A 16466-nucleotide genomic window follows, 5' to 3' on the forward strand; every position below is an offset into this window, starting at 1 on the left:
AGTTGACACGTTGAGCAATATCGCGACGAAACCCGAGACATCAGCGATATACAAATTTGGGACGTGATAAGTAAACATAACGCTGAGACACGCGAAAGTATTCGAACGCCTTTTAAAACGAAATAACATTTTTATAATTAGGCCAAGCGATCTAATCTTTCTTTTTTTGAGATGTTAGAGAGATTAGTGTACTAGACAATAGTTAAAATATTGTTTTAAAAACTTGCAATTAGTTGGAATGGCAAAAAAAGTAAAACAATAATTCTTGTTTCTTAACTTTATCCAACGAGAGTAATTAAAATTTATTTAATTATCAATCAACATGATTTTCTTATATTGTTCTTACAGGAACGGAAAAATAGACATAATGCTACAACAATGTACACAAAATTAATATTTTTCTTCAACGAAATACAATATCGTAAGAAAACTCGCTCGAATGATGGTCAAAAAACCTTGAAAATGACGCCCTCTGTAGATCTCTGTACGATATTTTGAATTTTATAGAATTTAAGCAGGCAAAAGTCATTGGGCGGGTATTCAAATAGCATACTAAATATTTTAGAACCCCCACTTTTGTCATAACTTCTCGAGAAAACATTTATGGACTTCCGACGTATCTACGGAAAAGAAATATCGGTCACCCTGTATATTCGAAATAGAATTTGTCGACGTATACATCATTTTATGCATTAATTCATATTGTGTACCCACTTATTCGTTAAAAGTGGATACACATACACTTATATATTATATATATATATATAAATACATAATATAATAATGAATAATTAATAATATAATAATATATAATATAATATAATAATATAATAATATATATATATATATATATATATATATATATATTATTATATTATAATATTATATTATATTATATTATATTATGTTATATTATATTATATTATATTATATTATATTATATTATATTATATTATATTATATTATATTATATTATATTATATAGTCCATATACTTATAAACGGGGCTCTACAAGCCTAGAAACGTACCAGATCCTGGAAAGAATCGCCTCGCCGTGAATCAAAACGTATATGGGCACCACCGGCAACGTGTGGTATTTTAAATTAATTACTGAACAGTGATATAGTTGCGGAGCGTGCTACAGCTGCTTTAAAATTCTGTTTCAGTACTGACTAGCTTATTAGTGATCACGGACGAAGCGCCGCAAGACATCAGACATAAAAACTACGAGGAACATCCACGGGAGGCTTACTTCAATGGCTCGTCCTTCTTGAAGCTGAGCTCGTTCGTCTCGGTGCACAGGCATAGCGGTCTCAGCTTTCGAACATGCGAGGGCGGCAGGCTGTTCACGCAGAAGTATAACGACGACTCGATCAGTCTCGAGGTGACACCGGAAGGGTTGCTGTTCGTAGCGATCGTCGATCAGCAACGATACGAAGCCAAGCTGAACTCGAGGCTACTGAACAACGCCTGGCAGAATGTCAACCTGTTTTTTAGATTAGGCAATCTGACGTTGAACGCCGCTGGCCACACGCAGGTAATCAGAACCTACGAAATCTCGGTGAACGTCTAAGTATCATAGCTTTTTTTCAAATTCATCCTTTTGCAAATTGTACCGATCCTTTTTTAAAACTGGACCTCGATCGGCTACTAGTTTGAGTCATACTGGGTATAACCGAGGAGGGATGGGAGGGAGAGGGATTTTATACGAAGGCGGATAACAATTCCTCGACAGTTTCACGCGCAAGTTGCTCTCGCGAATATGCACTCACAAATTGTTTATCCATTTGAGAGCGGGTTCGGATCATCACGCACAATTTCTTTGCATAATAAACTAAAAATAACATACATATTACCGCTAGAATATCGGCTCCGTAAGGTCATTTTTATGGCGATCCTTCACGATAAGTGTTAAAGATTCTACTGTAGGAATATTCTCTTAAATGAAAAATATACTCTTAAATGAAAAATATTCTCTTAAATGAAAAATATTCTCTTAAATGAAACATATTCTCTTAAATGAAAAATATTCTCTTAAATGAAAAATATGAATACTAAAAGAATTTTTTTCAGAAACAAGAGCCATCCGTGTACTTCGATCCCCGATTTAATGTCTAGCTTAATTACATCATGCGATACTAATCTTTACATTTTATGTACAGGTAATAGCTAACGCGACCTACAATGCTGCGATTCTTACGTTGCCTGACTACGACATGAATGGATCTCTCACCGTGGGGGAAGGATTCCGGGGCTGTATTCTCCAAGGTCCTGGCTTCCTGTTTAACGATACTATCAATAATGGAGCCGTCTTCGGTCCCTGCCCTGCAGAAAATAAAGGATGTAAGAATTTCAGAATTCTCTCCTAGAATAATGTGAATCGCGATCTCGGAGCAAAATAGAAAAATAGTTCACGATTTTCAAGCATCACGCTAGCTGCTAAATATTAATAATAAAAAGAAAGAGTTTTGAACCTAATTAGATTATTCGATGACATTGATGTACGGTGGTGTGCATAATTATAGACTCGAAGTAACTATTACATTGTTCCTGATATCGAAACGAAAATTTAACAAATTATTGTATTTGTATATTTGTATCTCTGTTATTTCTAATATAGAAATATACAAATGCAATATTTTGTTAAGCTTTTCTTTTTAAATATACAGGATGACAGAGTGCTGTGAATAATTATAATATTTATATATATAATATAATTATAATATAATAATATATTATAATATAATTTTATATAATAATATATTATAATAATATATTATAATATAATAATATATTATAATAATATATTATAATATATAATTATAATATAATAATATATTATAATAATATATTATAATATAATTTTATATATATAATATTATAATATTTCAACAAAAACCAAGAAGAAGTCTACATTTGTATATTTCTATATTAGAAATAATAGAAAACAGAAATATACAAATATAGATGTATCTACATACATATATGTAGAGTCGCATATTAGGAGAAGTCCTGATATAAGAAAACTTTATCCTATCAAGTACACGTAGAATGGTTTTTTAGTTATTTTTATGAGGCAATTGTATTTCGATAGCTGTCCGTCGACGCCAGAGAGAATTTGAGATCGCAGCACACTTTTTCGGATTAAAACCCTCACGCATAATTTATACAAAATTTCTAAGTGTTGTGTGTGCGTGTGTATGTGTATGTGTGTGTGTGTGTGTGCCACTTATACAAGTAGCGGATTGCATGGGAGACTTTGTTTTGCGAAACTTTCAGGTGGTAGCAGCGGACTCGGAGATGGTGTAGGACCGAGCACAATTCCCACCATGGATTTCTGTGGTCACGAGCCATGCATGATGCATGGCAAGTGCGTGTCACGACAGGATCGTTACGAGTGCCTCTGTTACGCCCGATATTCCGGCAACAACTGTCATATTGATAATGGTAGACCTCGACGGTTGTGCACGAGGTTTTCGGCACGAATCGAAGAATAGAAACGGATGCATGGCCTTGCACAATTATTATATCACGTGTTACGATTCGCTCGATTCTCTTTCGATCGTCAAAAGTGTGTCGTAACGTGGATAATCGCGGACACTTTTAACAGAAAACTGTTTATTTTAGTCCATTCCGCGCCGGTTGCTGAACGAGGCTAAATTGTGTCGGACACAATGCGCCTCTTGAGATACTGTTTCATTATCTGGCAGCGACGCGTCTTGATTCATTTTTCCAAGAGCGTGGCGATTCGTGTCGATTGCTTTCTGCATAATAGAAATAAATTCTAGATTCCTAAAAATGAGACTTCGACAACAGCAATACAATTCACCGAAATAATGAAACGTTTTTAAACGTAAATTAGGAAAATCGGTTTACAATATAGCGAGATATCGGAAGTTGTGTCGCGTGAGAATTCGCGCACGAATTGTCAAGAGTAGACGGATTTTCGATTACACGTGAGAGTGTCAAAGCGTGGCTCTCCTCGCTTTAATTAGATTTCGTGTCTCTAATAAGATATCGTTCGTTATATTACGGCGCGCTATACCAGTCGCATACGTTGCACCGCAATTGCAAAAATAGAAACATAAGCGATTTCCTTTAGAACACCGCTTGGCCATGAATCCGTTGTCTATACCTAATCGACGACTTTTACTCTTCTTTGTCGACTGTTTCTCTTTCCTAACGGCTTACGGAGAAAAATGCCTTTGGTTCAGCATCCAATAGCTTTATCCCGCAATTCAAACTGGCGGTTGCACGAACAATTATTTTAGGCTGGGATCATTGCTTTCGAACCGCATTCACATGTACAGGGCGTCCCAAAAATGTCTCGCAATCCGAAAGCGGCGGATTCCTCGGGTCATTCGAAGCAACTTTTTCCTTTACAAAAATTTTCTACGAGGCTCCGTTTACGAGTTATTAACGAAAAACGCTGGACCAATGAGTGATCGCGCGCGACTGACGCCACGCCCCCGCGATCACTGCCGCTGCGTCGGATAGCCGGCGCGACGCGGCATCGGTAGCGAGGGCGGAGCGCCGACCGCACTCGCTCTCCGATTGGTCCGTGTTTTTCGTTAATAACTCGTTAACGGTGCCTCGGAGAACATTTTTGTAAAGGAAAAAGTTGCTTCAAACGATCCGAGGAACCCGCCATTCCCGGATTGCGAGACATTTTTGGGACACCCTTATATACGGATACTCGCATACACACGTGACTTACGAACACTTGACCTAGTCAACCGTATCAATCATGAGAAACAACGAATACCATGAAAAGAGAGAATACCCATTATTCTGCTCATTACTTTCTACAGCAGCGAAAAAAGCCCGGTGCTTCCTCTGCCTTTGATTATACTCCGAATGTAGAATTAGCATGAAAGTTAACATTTCTCTGCGTTCCTTCCTCCCATGGCTGGTTTCCCGGATGGTACACTATAGAGAGGTGTCTGGACTTTTTGGGGACGTAACCGACGTTAACCGCTTCCGCACAAAACTTTCATTTGTTTCCATTGGTTCTTGTTTACTAATTTCATCTGGAACGAATCGTGATCGGCGGCTTGAACGCGACTCGGTTTTTCAGGTTCGCCGTGCCTGAAAGTTCCGTGCCGCAACGGCGGCACGTGCAGCGAAGATCAGAAGGGAGACTTCAGTTGCACGTGCAAGCCCGGATTCACCGGAACGTACTGCGAGTCGCAGCTCGGGGCACGGTTCTGCGAGCAAAGCCCGTGCAGAAACGACGGCGTTTGCCTGGCACTCACCGACAGCGAATATAAGTGCGACTGCCTGCCCGGATGGACGGGCAAGAATTGCGAGATCAATTTCGACGAGTGCAACCCTAACCCGTGCAAGCACGACGGCGTTTGCATCGACGGCATCAACAACTACACGTGTATATGCGATCGAACCGGGTATGTACATTTTTATTTATGCTCGTCCTTTCGGTTTTGTAATGTAATTTATGCAATGTATTGTAATTTATTGTGTAATGTAATTTATTATAAGCTAATCGCTGGATTGCGGATTTTTATGCGTTTACGACGACGACGCGAATCTGTCGAATATGAGCCGTTTATTCTGAAAAAAAGTGGCCTAAGTCTGTTTATACTTAAATTGAGATGTTCAAGGGTTTGCGTTTCGATGCAATTGAAAATATACGTACAGGATAGTAATGAATCATACTGTTTAAATGTATCTAAAGAAGTTGAATTTATAGTTCCTATTAAAATAATGGCGATTATTAAGTGAATAACATGCGTCTTCTTACCGAGAATGGATTTAGGCCACTTTCAAAATTAAGAACCAGATTCGTTGTAAAATTTGCAGAAGTCCAAGTCAATTCGACATAATTTTAGATGCTTCAAATTGAAAAAAGCAATAGTCAATTTATTTAAAAACATAATTTATGCGATGCAAAACATTTTTTAACTACATAAATTTCAAAACAATTTACTGCTCGTCTACATTTTGTTTTGGAAAACTTTTCAAGGTACAATATTTCCGGTTCGAGTACAATATCTTTTTCCTGAATTCCGTTTAACAACGTGTCGCACTTTTTCGACGTACGTTTCATCAATCTTTTCTATATTCGATATGCAATATTTATATATATAATATTACACACATATGTACCACATTGTTCCATAATTCTCTTTCTTTTTCGATTTTCCTTGAAATCATCCGTTACTAATTCTTCTTCGCTACCCGAACTAACAGGTCTCGCGTCGTTTCGTTCTTCCCCATGGGTGAAATAATTTCTGAAATTTAATATATATTAAATTTTAAGTTTTATATTTAACTGTACATATGTATATCACTGCAGCACGATCACTCATCGATGCAGTATAATTATTTAGATACACATACACGCCTATACTTATATTCGTTCCGATCGAGAGTTGACAACATCGTTTCCTTTTGCAGATACGAAGGGGTCGATTGCGAGATCGACATCGACGAATGCACGGCGGATCCCTGTCTAAACAAAGGCGTGTGTTTCGACCTGTACGGCGGTTACATTTGCAATTGCCCGGTCGGCTTCGAGGGTCAGAACTGCGAGTTCAATCTGAACGAGTGTCTGTCGAGCCCGTGCAAGCACGGCGGCGATTGCGTGGACGACGTCGGCTCGTACCATTGCAATTGCCCGCCGGAATACGCTGGCCGGCATTGCGAATTAAGAAGCTTGTGCGAGAACGCGGCCTGCCCGCCGAACAGCATTTGCGTGGAAGACGCGCACGGCCCGCAATGCGTTTGCAACCCCGGCTACATGGGCAACCCTCCGAATTGCACCATCAACTACTGCGCCAGCAACCCGTGCGAGAATGGCGGCACTTGCACCAGCAACAAGGACGGGTATAACTGCACTTGCCCACCAGAATTGAAAGGTAAGGCACCGAGGAAAGTGTGTACGTGAACTATGCGTATTCGGCAGACTCCACGGTCACCCTTTAACGTAGTAGAACGATTGAGAAGTCCCACTGATACTGGGAAATTGCATTAACGAAAAGAGAGTTGACGATTTGTTGGAAAATTGCTATACAAATGCCATTTGTGAGAGGCAGTACGTTTAACTGTTTCCTTTGTTACAAGCTGGCGAATTTCTAACACCCTATTCCATGACGCTGGAACCTCGTATATACGGTCCTTCAGTCAGAATTCTAATTATATTTCTTAACTCTAATATGATTAAGTGAGGGTCACAAATTCCTGAAGTCATTCGAAGCAACTTTTTCCTTTATAAAAATGTTCTCCGAGGCATCGTTAACGAATTATTAACGAAAAACACTGACCAATCAGGGGCGAACTCGTTTGGTGCTAGGGCGGCCAAGCTAATAAAGCGGAACTGGGGCTCGCGCGCTCGTTGGCTTAGCCGCCGCGCGCCTGCCGAGCTCGTCTCTCATTGGTCACTGTTTTTCGTTAATAACTCGTTAACGATGCCTCGGAGAACATTTTTGTAAAGGAAAAAGTTGCTTCGAATTACTTCAAGAATCTCTAATTTCCCGGAAATACCATAATTTTGGGACACCCCATCTTGCTGTTCTAGAAGGTGGCACAGTTTCCTAAAAATCGTCGCCTGACAGTTCACAAATAATTTATTGTTACGATCACATCCTTTGCATTACGATTTTCATCGCATCGTGTAGAAGAAGACATTTCATAACCACATGTGACCTGTGTACGATAAACTTCAAACACGAAACACAGTGAACACTTCCGTCGAGTTCCTCGACTGACTATAACTAATTAACTAACATCACACATAACTCTATTGTTTCTTCTCGCGAACGTTTCCCTTGTGTCGCGATGTTTGTCCTGCCTGAATGTTTTGTGTTGTCGATAGAGATGGGATAAAGTGTAATATTATCATTTAATTAGTACATATCCGAAAGTGGCGGGTTCCTCGGGCCATTTGAAGCAACTTTTTCCTTCACAAAAATTTTCTCCGAGGCACCGTTAACGAGTTATTAACGAAAAACAGTGACCATTGAGAGGCGAGCTCGGCTGGCGCGAGGCGATCGAGCCAACGAGCGGAACCGGGCTTCGCGCGCTGGTTGGCTGGGCCGTCTCGCGTCAGCCGTACTCGATTCTTATTGGCGCACTGTTTGTTCGTTAATAACTCGTTAACGGTGCCTCGGAGAACATTTTTGTAAAGGAAGAAGTTGCTTCAAATGATCCGAGGAACCCGCCATTTCCGGATTGCGAGACATTTTTGGGTCGCCCTGTAGACTGTTCTAAAACGATGCGAAGACAAAAGAAGCGTGATACAATGCATATGAAGACGATTATTTGGTTCGAACGATGAGCGAGTGAGCTACTAGAGCAAGCCACTATAGTGACGCGTCGTTCTAAAAGATGATATCCGCCACTATAGTGGCGCGTCGTGCCTAAAAGTTTAAGCCTCGCGGCTCGTTTTTTATAATTTCCAATTGTCAACAACTATGAAAACGAGGCACAACAGGCTCGAACAATCGTATCTCCGCTCCTCAAATTGTGTAAAATTTACTCTTATACTCGGACTCGTAAGCGCGCGTAGTGAACTGTATCCCATCTCTCGTTGTTTAACATGTTTTTTTGCGTGGTGTGTCGACCATCAGGAGCGACGTGCCTATCGGCCGCCTCGGAATGGTGCTCGGCCTGTTACAACGGGGGCAGTTGTCTCGAGACGCATTTCGGTATCGTGTGTCAATGTCCGAGATTTTGGTCCGGGCCCCAGTGCAAGGACCCAATCACCTGTCGCGATCTACCTTGCAAACAAGCTTCCGCTTGCCACGACTATGTGAGTGAGACACCTTTGCGCACACGGCTTTTGGAATGCGCGTGCAGCCGGATTAATCGCGTGCGCGTGTGTTACCATCGAAACTATCTCTATGTGGTCTCTTGCTTTGTTTGTTATGTCTCGCACCGTACAGCCCGGCGGCTATTATTGCACCTGCGAACCAGGCTGGACAGGCCCCGAATGCTCCGTCGACGTGGACGAGTGTTCCAGCAATCCTTGTCGCAACGGAGGGATCTGCATCGATCAGCTGAATAACTACTACTGTCAATGTCTCGCGGGATACACCGGTAATTCACCCGATTTCCAACTCGCCTTTATTTCGCACCGAAGCTTCGCTTTGCCAATCTCATTCCGCTAATCCGATCTTCTTTGCAACTACTTGCACGCTTCGCCGCTCCTTTTTGTCATCGCGATCCCATTGCGTGTCCTTCGTGACAGATTTTAAACGCTGATTAGAGTTATAAATATACCCAAGAGTTTTTACGTTTTTACAGGATTATGCAGCGTGTGCCTCCTGATTTACGTCGTTATTGTTATCCGCGGCGAAAGTCGCAGTTCTGTGAAAGGATACATTTTAACGTTGCCGATCGTTTCGGATAGACGTATTTGAAGGATCTGCGAAGGTTTTTCAATTCTTTTTTCTCTCTTCTTTTTTTAACTACGTCTGACTTTTGCAAGCTGTCGAATGGACATTTTATTTGTGTGAAAGGCATGAATGTGCTGATCCCATTGGATCAGCACTAGGTTTTCAAATCACGTGTTTGCTAACTTCTAAACTTGCGTGCACTAAAAGCGATTAATGTGTGTTTTATAAGAATTTACTATATCGTAGGCTTGGATTAAGAAACTTATTCGATCATTTCCTATAAGGAGCCTTTCTTCGTCGACAATCTTTGTTGTTTTCTCGAGTATTGCAAACTCATACGTCGAATTTCGCGTAAATATTCGCACAATATCGAAGGAATTGCTGGCGAAGTTGCTTATTAACAAAGCATCGTTGAAATGAAATTAGACCGCTCGATGTAAACAATTGCCACAGCATTTAAAACTTAACAAACGTGCTACGTGTTTTCGGTTTTGCTATTAACCCTTTGCACTCGAGTGGTGACTCTGAGGCATCTCTAAAATTGTTACATTACGCTCCAAGATAATTTTTATACTATCAAAGCTTAGATATAAGAAGAATTGTTAAAAGTCTGAGACTGTTCTATAAGTCGCAAAACTCGATTTCATATGCATGAAATGCACTTTGTCATATAAAATGGAAACTAAATACAGAGTGTCCCAAAAATGTCTCGCAATCCGGAAATGGCGGGTTCCTCGGATCATTTGAAGCAACTTCTTCCTTTACAAAAATGTTCTCCGAGGCACCGTTAACGAGTTATCAACGAAAAACAGTGCGCCAATAAGAATCGAGTACGGCTGACGCGAGGCGGCCCAGCCAACCAGCGCACGAGGCCCAGTTCCGCTCGTTGGCTCGGTCGCCTCGCGCCAGCCGAGCTCGCCTCTCATTGGTCACTGTTTTTCGTTAATAACTCGTTAACGGTGCCTCGGAGAAAATTTTTGTAAAGGAAAAAGTTGCTTCAAATGGCCTGAGGAACCCGCCACTTTCGGATTGCGAGACATTTTTGGGACACCCTGTATATTGAACTATTGCGTGAATAATCCTCGATTACTTCAATCCAATCGTTTGAAACTGATCGATACAAAAACCTAATGAACCATTAAATATGAGTCTCCTAAATAATAATTATTCCACAAACTAATCGTTCTTATTTCTACATATCTCAGTAATTTTTTAATAAGAAATATCGATGCGAGAGTGCGTGTGTATGTGTGTGCATAATTCAACATTGAAAGAAAACCTTCGTAAATGCTTTAAAATTGGAAATTTCTTTACAATGTTTATTTACAACATTCCTCGTAGCGGATAATATGAATGACGTAAACCAAGACGGTTACCTTGACGTAAGCTGATCGTAATTCAGAATTGTTATGCTCATTTTTCCCGACTGCCCTGGTCCGTCAAATTTACAATGCAGTTCCCGAATCCATGTTTAAGCCGTGCGCTTCTGTACGTTGCCATCGATGTTTCACAGCAGCCGTTTTCTTTGAAACAGGAAAGATGTGCCAGTTCAACGTCGACGAATGTTCATCGCAGCCGTGTCAAAACGGCGGCACGTGCACGGACCAAATCAACGGGTACACTTGCAACTGCACGAAAGATTTCATGGGCGAGAACTGCGAACGGGAGTACAATGCCTGCGCCTTGAACCCCTGCAAGAACAACGGGAACTGCACGCTTCTGTCGAGGTCGCGGCGCGAATTCGTCTGCAAGTGTCCGCCGGGCTTCGAGGGGAAGGTTTGCGACATCAACGTGGACGACTGCGTCGACGTGCTTTGCCCCGACGGCAAAATATGCGTCGACGGTATCGCCGGTTACGAGTGCAAGTGCCACGAAGGATACAGGGACCCTAATTGCACTCTGATCGTTGACCACTGCGCGACGAAACCTTGCAACAACGGCACCTGTATCGATCTTGGAGAACATGGTTTCGAATGCAACTGCAACGACGGCTTCCAAGGTGAGCTCCGGCTAGCAATTATTCGCTTTCATTGCGATGAATCGACTGTTTTCGATTTCGTTTAGAAAAGAATATTGGAATGTGCTGTATCAGTGATGGAATCAAGTTCAATTGTATATTTAGAAATTCTAGTCGCTGATTCGGTTAAAAAACGATAAAGTTTTACAACGTTTTCAATGTTTAGACCGCACGTGATTATAATATGAGCATAACGTAAGTACGAATAATGTGATCTGAATGGCAACCATGTACAGTAGATTCTCCCTAGAAGGCCCGGAGCTTGGAATTGAAAACGGTAATCGGCGGAAACTCAGTCACGATTTTTGTAGGTGCTGACATCTCGTGTGAGAGTGAGAGAGGGAGTACGAAACTCGGGACAGTCGGCAAAAAGAGGCAGCGGCCGGCATGCCGGTGTACATTAATACGAATACATAGTAGTGCTAGAATAAAAGCGACGACTTAACTTTTTTATTTTATCTTTTAGGACAATTCTGCGACGAGGACGTGGACGAATGCGAGGTGAGAGGCAGCGCTCTCTGTAACAACGGGATCTGCGTGAACAAGGACGGCAGCTACAACTGCTTCTGCAGGCCCGGTTTTTCCGGGGACCATTGCGACATCGACATCGACGAGTGCTTGTGCGGGCCTTGCAAGAACAACGCCACGTGCATCGACGGTATCAACACGTTCGAGTGTCAATGTCCGCCTGGTTACTCCGGGAAAACCTGCGACGTCGACGTGAACGAGTGCGAGAGCGATCCCTGCAAAAATGGCGCGACGTGCGTCGACGAGATCGCCAATTACATGTGCTTCTGTTCGCCCGGCTTCCGCGGATTCAACTGCGAGATCAATATCGACGACTGCGAGCCGGTGCCCTGTTTGAACCACGGCCGGTGCATCGACGGCATCAACAATTACACCTGCGACTGCAGCGACACCGGCTTCGAAGGCGCCCGCTGCGAGAAGAACATCGACGACTGCCGGTCGGAGCCATGCGTGAACGGCGCTACCTGCATAGACGACATCAAGAACTATAAATGCCGATGCTATCCCGGCTACACCGGCAAGGACTGCGAGGTGGACATAAACGAGTGCGAGAACTTGCCGTGCCAATACAACGGCACCTGTCTCGAGAGGTCCAACAGGCAACTGTACAAAAGCGACGCGAAGACGTTACCTTCGATCTTCAATCAGGAATTCAACTATGCGAACGCGAGTGGGTGGGTGTCGCGCAAGAAAAACCTTCGAAATTATGATTATATCGCTGCACTCGGTTGCGAGCAAGGTTCTCGGACAAATAAGTCACAATGTTATGTCGACTTCGTTTCAGGAGTGAGAATAGGGGACGCATGCGCCGTGAATCCTACGTTTGGAATTGTAATGATCACGTGGTAGACGCGCCACGCCGCTGTATAGGCTCCTGGCGCATGCGCCGTCTGTCCCCTTCGATGACTTATTTGTCTGAGAACTCTGGTTGTTGTGATTTCTTCCGTTTTACGCATTGATGCAACAATTTTCTTTTTTCTTGGGGAACGATGTTAGACAATATCTAAAAATCTCTTGAGAATAAACTTCTTGAGAAAAGAATTTTGCTGAGTCAAATTGCTGTACAGATTTTTGTCAAGTAAAATCTTTTCGTTGCATATTATTTTTGAGGATATTTTGTCATATTTGAGATTAGAAAATAACGGAATAGTTCGCTTGAAATTGCTGTTATTCCAAATGAATGGATATTATTTTATTTTCAAATAAAAAAAACAGCATTGAATATAACAGTTCAAGATGAATGATATGAGCTCGGATCTACCAAGAGATAACACTCGTTTTCAACATAATTATCAGTCTCATTTCTTACGTATAGAGTGTATAATTTGCAAATTACTATATATATTACTATGTAGTAATATATATACAAGTAATATAATATAGTAATATAATATAATATATACAATATAGTAATATAATATATACAAATTACTATATAACTATAATTAACTATGGCCATTCTCAGCTTCATTCAACAAATCGTTCAAAACGTATTTACGAAAATACTTTTGATAGACTTGTTAGTCTTACTGTTATTCTTGGTGTTACATCAATTTTGTTTACGGCGAAAATTTAGTAATCAGGTGACGCTTTGAATGCTTTCAATTAAAATCACCCGGCAACCGCCAATCCGAGGATTAATAACGGCACACCGCGGATACGTATTTCCAAAACATTTCATTAAAATTCCCATTTAATTCTCATCGAATCTTTTTTTCTTTTAGTTACGAGTGCCTCTGCGTCCAAGGTGTAGCGGGTAAAAATTGTGAGGTGAACATCAACGAATGCGAAAGCAGCCCTTGCAAAGCTGGGAACTGCGTGGATCGTATCGGCGGGTATGTTTGCGAATGCGACGACGGTTACGAAGGGGATCATTGTCAGCACGATATCGACGAGTGTAAACGGTACACTCCATGCGAGCACGGTGTGTGCACCGATGGCAGGGCCGATTACACGTGCACGTGCGATCCGGAGTACGGCGGGAAGAATTGTTCGGTGGAGCTGATTGGCTGCCAAGGAAACGCCTGTCAAAACGGGGGAACGTGCTGGCCGTATCTCGTCAACGAGACAATACATAAATTCAATTGTACTTGCCCGAATGGATTCCACGGAGAAATTTGCGATTACGTGAGTACATCATGCTCGCTTCAGATTTCTGTTATATTCCTCGATTATTGTCAAAACCAGATAATTCGATGGCACCTTTACAGGTCACAACGATGTCTTTGAGCGGCAATTCGTACGTCCTAGTGAACACGACACGAGACGAAGGCTACGACATACAATTCCGTTTCCGGACGACGCTTCCGTACGGGCTGCTCGCCATCGGCAAAGGATCGACATTTTATATTCTGGAACTTGTCGACGGCAAATTGAACCTGCACTCGAGCCTCTTGAACAAATGGGGCGGCGTATTCATCGGCAACGACTTGAACGACTCCACTTGGCAGAAAGTGTTCGTTGCAATTAACGCCACGCACTTGGTGCTCTCGGCCAACGAGGAGCAGACGATTTATCCTATCAGCTTGACCGAGGGATCCAATTCGAATCACACGTCTTTCCCGATGACTTACGTCGGTGGGACCAGCAATTACCTACGCCGGCTAAGCCACGGTCCTTTTTTCTTCGTGGGGTGTACCGAAGACGTCGTCATTAACGGCGAATGGGTACGACACGCTTCATCGTTGCTACATTAATTTTTTGCTACTAATTTAGCCCGGAGTCGTGTGTGACAAGGTATCGAATGCCAACCAATTTGGTATATTTCATCTAATGATACATAAAAGCAGTCACTAACAAATTAGAGATAACTTGAAATACAAAATTAAAGATCAATTATATTGGAAGTATTCATAGACAATATTTGGTCCCTTTGAAGGTATTTCTTCTTTGAAGTGCATTAGTAGTGATATCATTGAATTATAGTAATTATATAGTATAGTAAATTAAGTAAATTATAGTAAAAATTCATAAGAGCGATGCAGAATAATGAAAACATCACCATTTAAAAATATTGCTCTATTATTTTCAATTTATTGAAACTATCAAAAGAAGCGATGCATTCTTTGATTTTACTCTTATTTTATACAATTGTTGCAGTTTTATTTTCCATAAAGATTCGCAGTCTAGTTCTGTCTTCCGTTACAGCTAACAGAATTGTGCAATAATAATAACAGTAAATAATAGTGATAGTAAACAATAATTGTTTTAAAATTTAATATTCTATTTTAATATTTGGACTCTCTAATTCGTCGATGAACGTTAAGACTTACTTTCGACGAGATTTCCGATTTCAGAAGCACTTCTTGTTCAACTCAGCTCGAGAACAAAAATGACTCCGTCTGCCATAAATGAAATATCCCGTAGAACCTCTTATCAAGTTACAAAACAAATAACTGTGTTTAGGTGTACTCCGGCACGTCGTCGAAAACGGTGCACATGGAGGGCGTGGAACCAGGCTGCCCGCGAGAGGCCCAATGTTCGCCGAACCCTTGTAAAAATGGCGGGTACTGCACGGACCGTTGGAGCGATTTTTCTTGCGAATGCGAGCGGCCGTACCTCGGCCACACTTGCCAATACAACATGACAGCGGCCACGTTCGGGTACGGGAAGATTGCGAACGGTTACGTGACGGTGAAAGTGACCGACACGGCTCGAAAGGCGGTGAGATCAATCGTTGACATCTCGATGTTCATCCGTACGAGGCAGGATAGAGGCGACATATTTTACTTGGGCTCGGAGCCGAGTTTGCAAACGGATGTCAAACCTCAAGAGAAAACGTACATAGCCGCGCAATTGGAAGGCGGCGAGTTGCTTGTTAGAATACAATTTAACGGCACCGAAGCGTACACGGTCGGCGGTGTGAAGCTGAACGACGGGAACAATCATTTGATACAGGTGATTCGGAACGTGACGCTGGTCCAGGTGAAGATCAATGGTACCGAATATTTTCGGAAAACTATCAGCGCGTCTGGCCAGCTGAACGTCACCGTTTTATACCTGGGAGGACTGCCGCAAGCGTCCAGATACATACGCCAAGTCGATAATCGTCAGATTGAAGTACCGCAGGCGCCGCAAGTGAACTTCAAAGGAATCATTCAAGATGTTCAAATATCGAACGGATACGATAGCATGGTCGTTCAGTTCTTCCCTCTAGAGGTAAGAGAATACTTCTAGTTTGCTCCCAGTCAGCTAAAGCTTGTCTCAGCAGATTTTCTCGAATATACACGTTAGGACACGTTTATACCGGAGCTGTGATAAAAACCATAACAGCATTAATGAAAGCTGTCATAAAACATACGAACGGTCTTTTTCTTTGGTTTGTTTATAACGCAACTGTGACGACTGCTGAATTTCAGTTATTCGAGAGTTCACAAAGAAGAATTCTATAGAAAAGAATTATATCACTGTCTCTCAATTATGGCAGCTGATATTTGAATTATTTATTAACTAAGCACGCTCCGCGTGTACATAACTTCGTCTAAGGCGCACCATATACATCGCTATTTACTGTTCGAATCAATAAAGATTTAATCGTGTTTTCCTCGTTAAATTCGATAACCGAG

General features: G+C 41.7%; 1 protein-coding gene across 3 annotated transcripts in view; it reads left to right on the top strand.

The window, feature by feature from the left end:
* Positions 1–16466, top strand: part of crb (cell polarity complex component crumbs) — a 69539-nt gene that overhangs the window by 44552 nt on the left and 8521 nt on the right. Inside the window, exons 2-13 of one of the 3 annotated variants that reach the window (XM_076524664.1) lie at positions 1167–1537; positions 2163–2343; positions 3280–3447; positions 5078–5405; positions 6418–6878; positions 8589–8770; positions 8904–9057; positions 10891–11355; positions 11840–12575; positions 13626–14028; positions 14112–14567; positions 15307–16059. In XM_076524664.1, the coding sequence (XP_076380779.1) occupies positions 1167–1537; positions 2163–2343; positions 3280–3447; positions 5078–5405; positions 6418–6878; positions 8589–8770; positions 8904–9057; positions 10891–11355; positions 11840–12575; positions 13626–14028; positions 14112–14567; positions 15307–16059 (4658 nt within the window). The remainder of the gene's footprint in view (positions 1–1166; positions 1538–2162; positions 2344–3279; positions 3448–5077; positions 5406–6417; positions 6879–8588; positions 8771–8903; positions 9058–10890; positions 11356–11839; positions 12576–13625; positions 14029–14111; positions 14568–15306; positions 16060–16466) is intronic. The other 2 variants (XM_076524665.1, XM_076524666.1) reach the window with 2 other exon arrangements.

This window comes from Megalopta genalis, chromosome 9 (genome assembly GCF_051020955.1).
Source record: "Megalopta genalis isolate 19385.01 chromosome 9, iyMegGena1_principal, whole genome shotgun sequence".
NCBI lineage: Eukaryota > Metazoa > Arthropoda > Insecta > Hymenoptera > Halictidae > Megalopta > Megalopta genalis.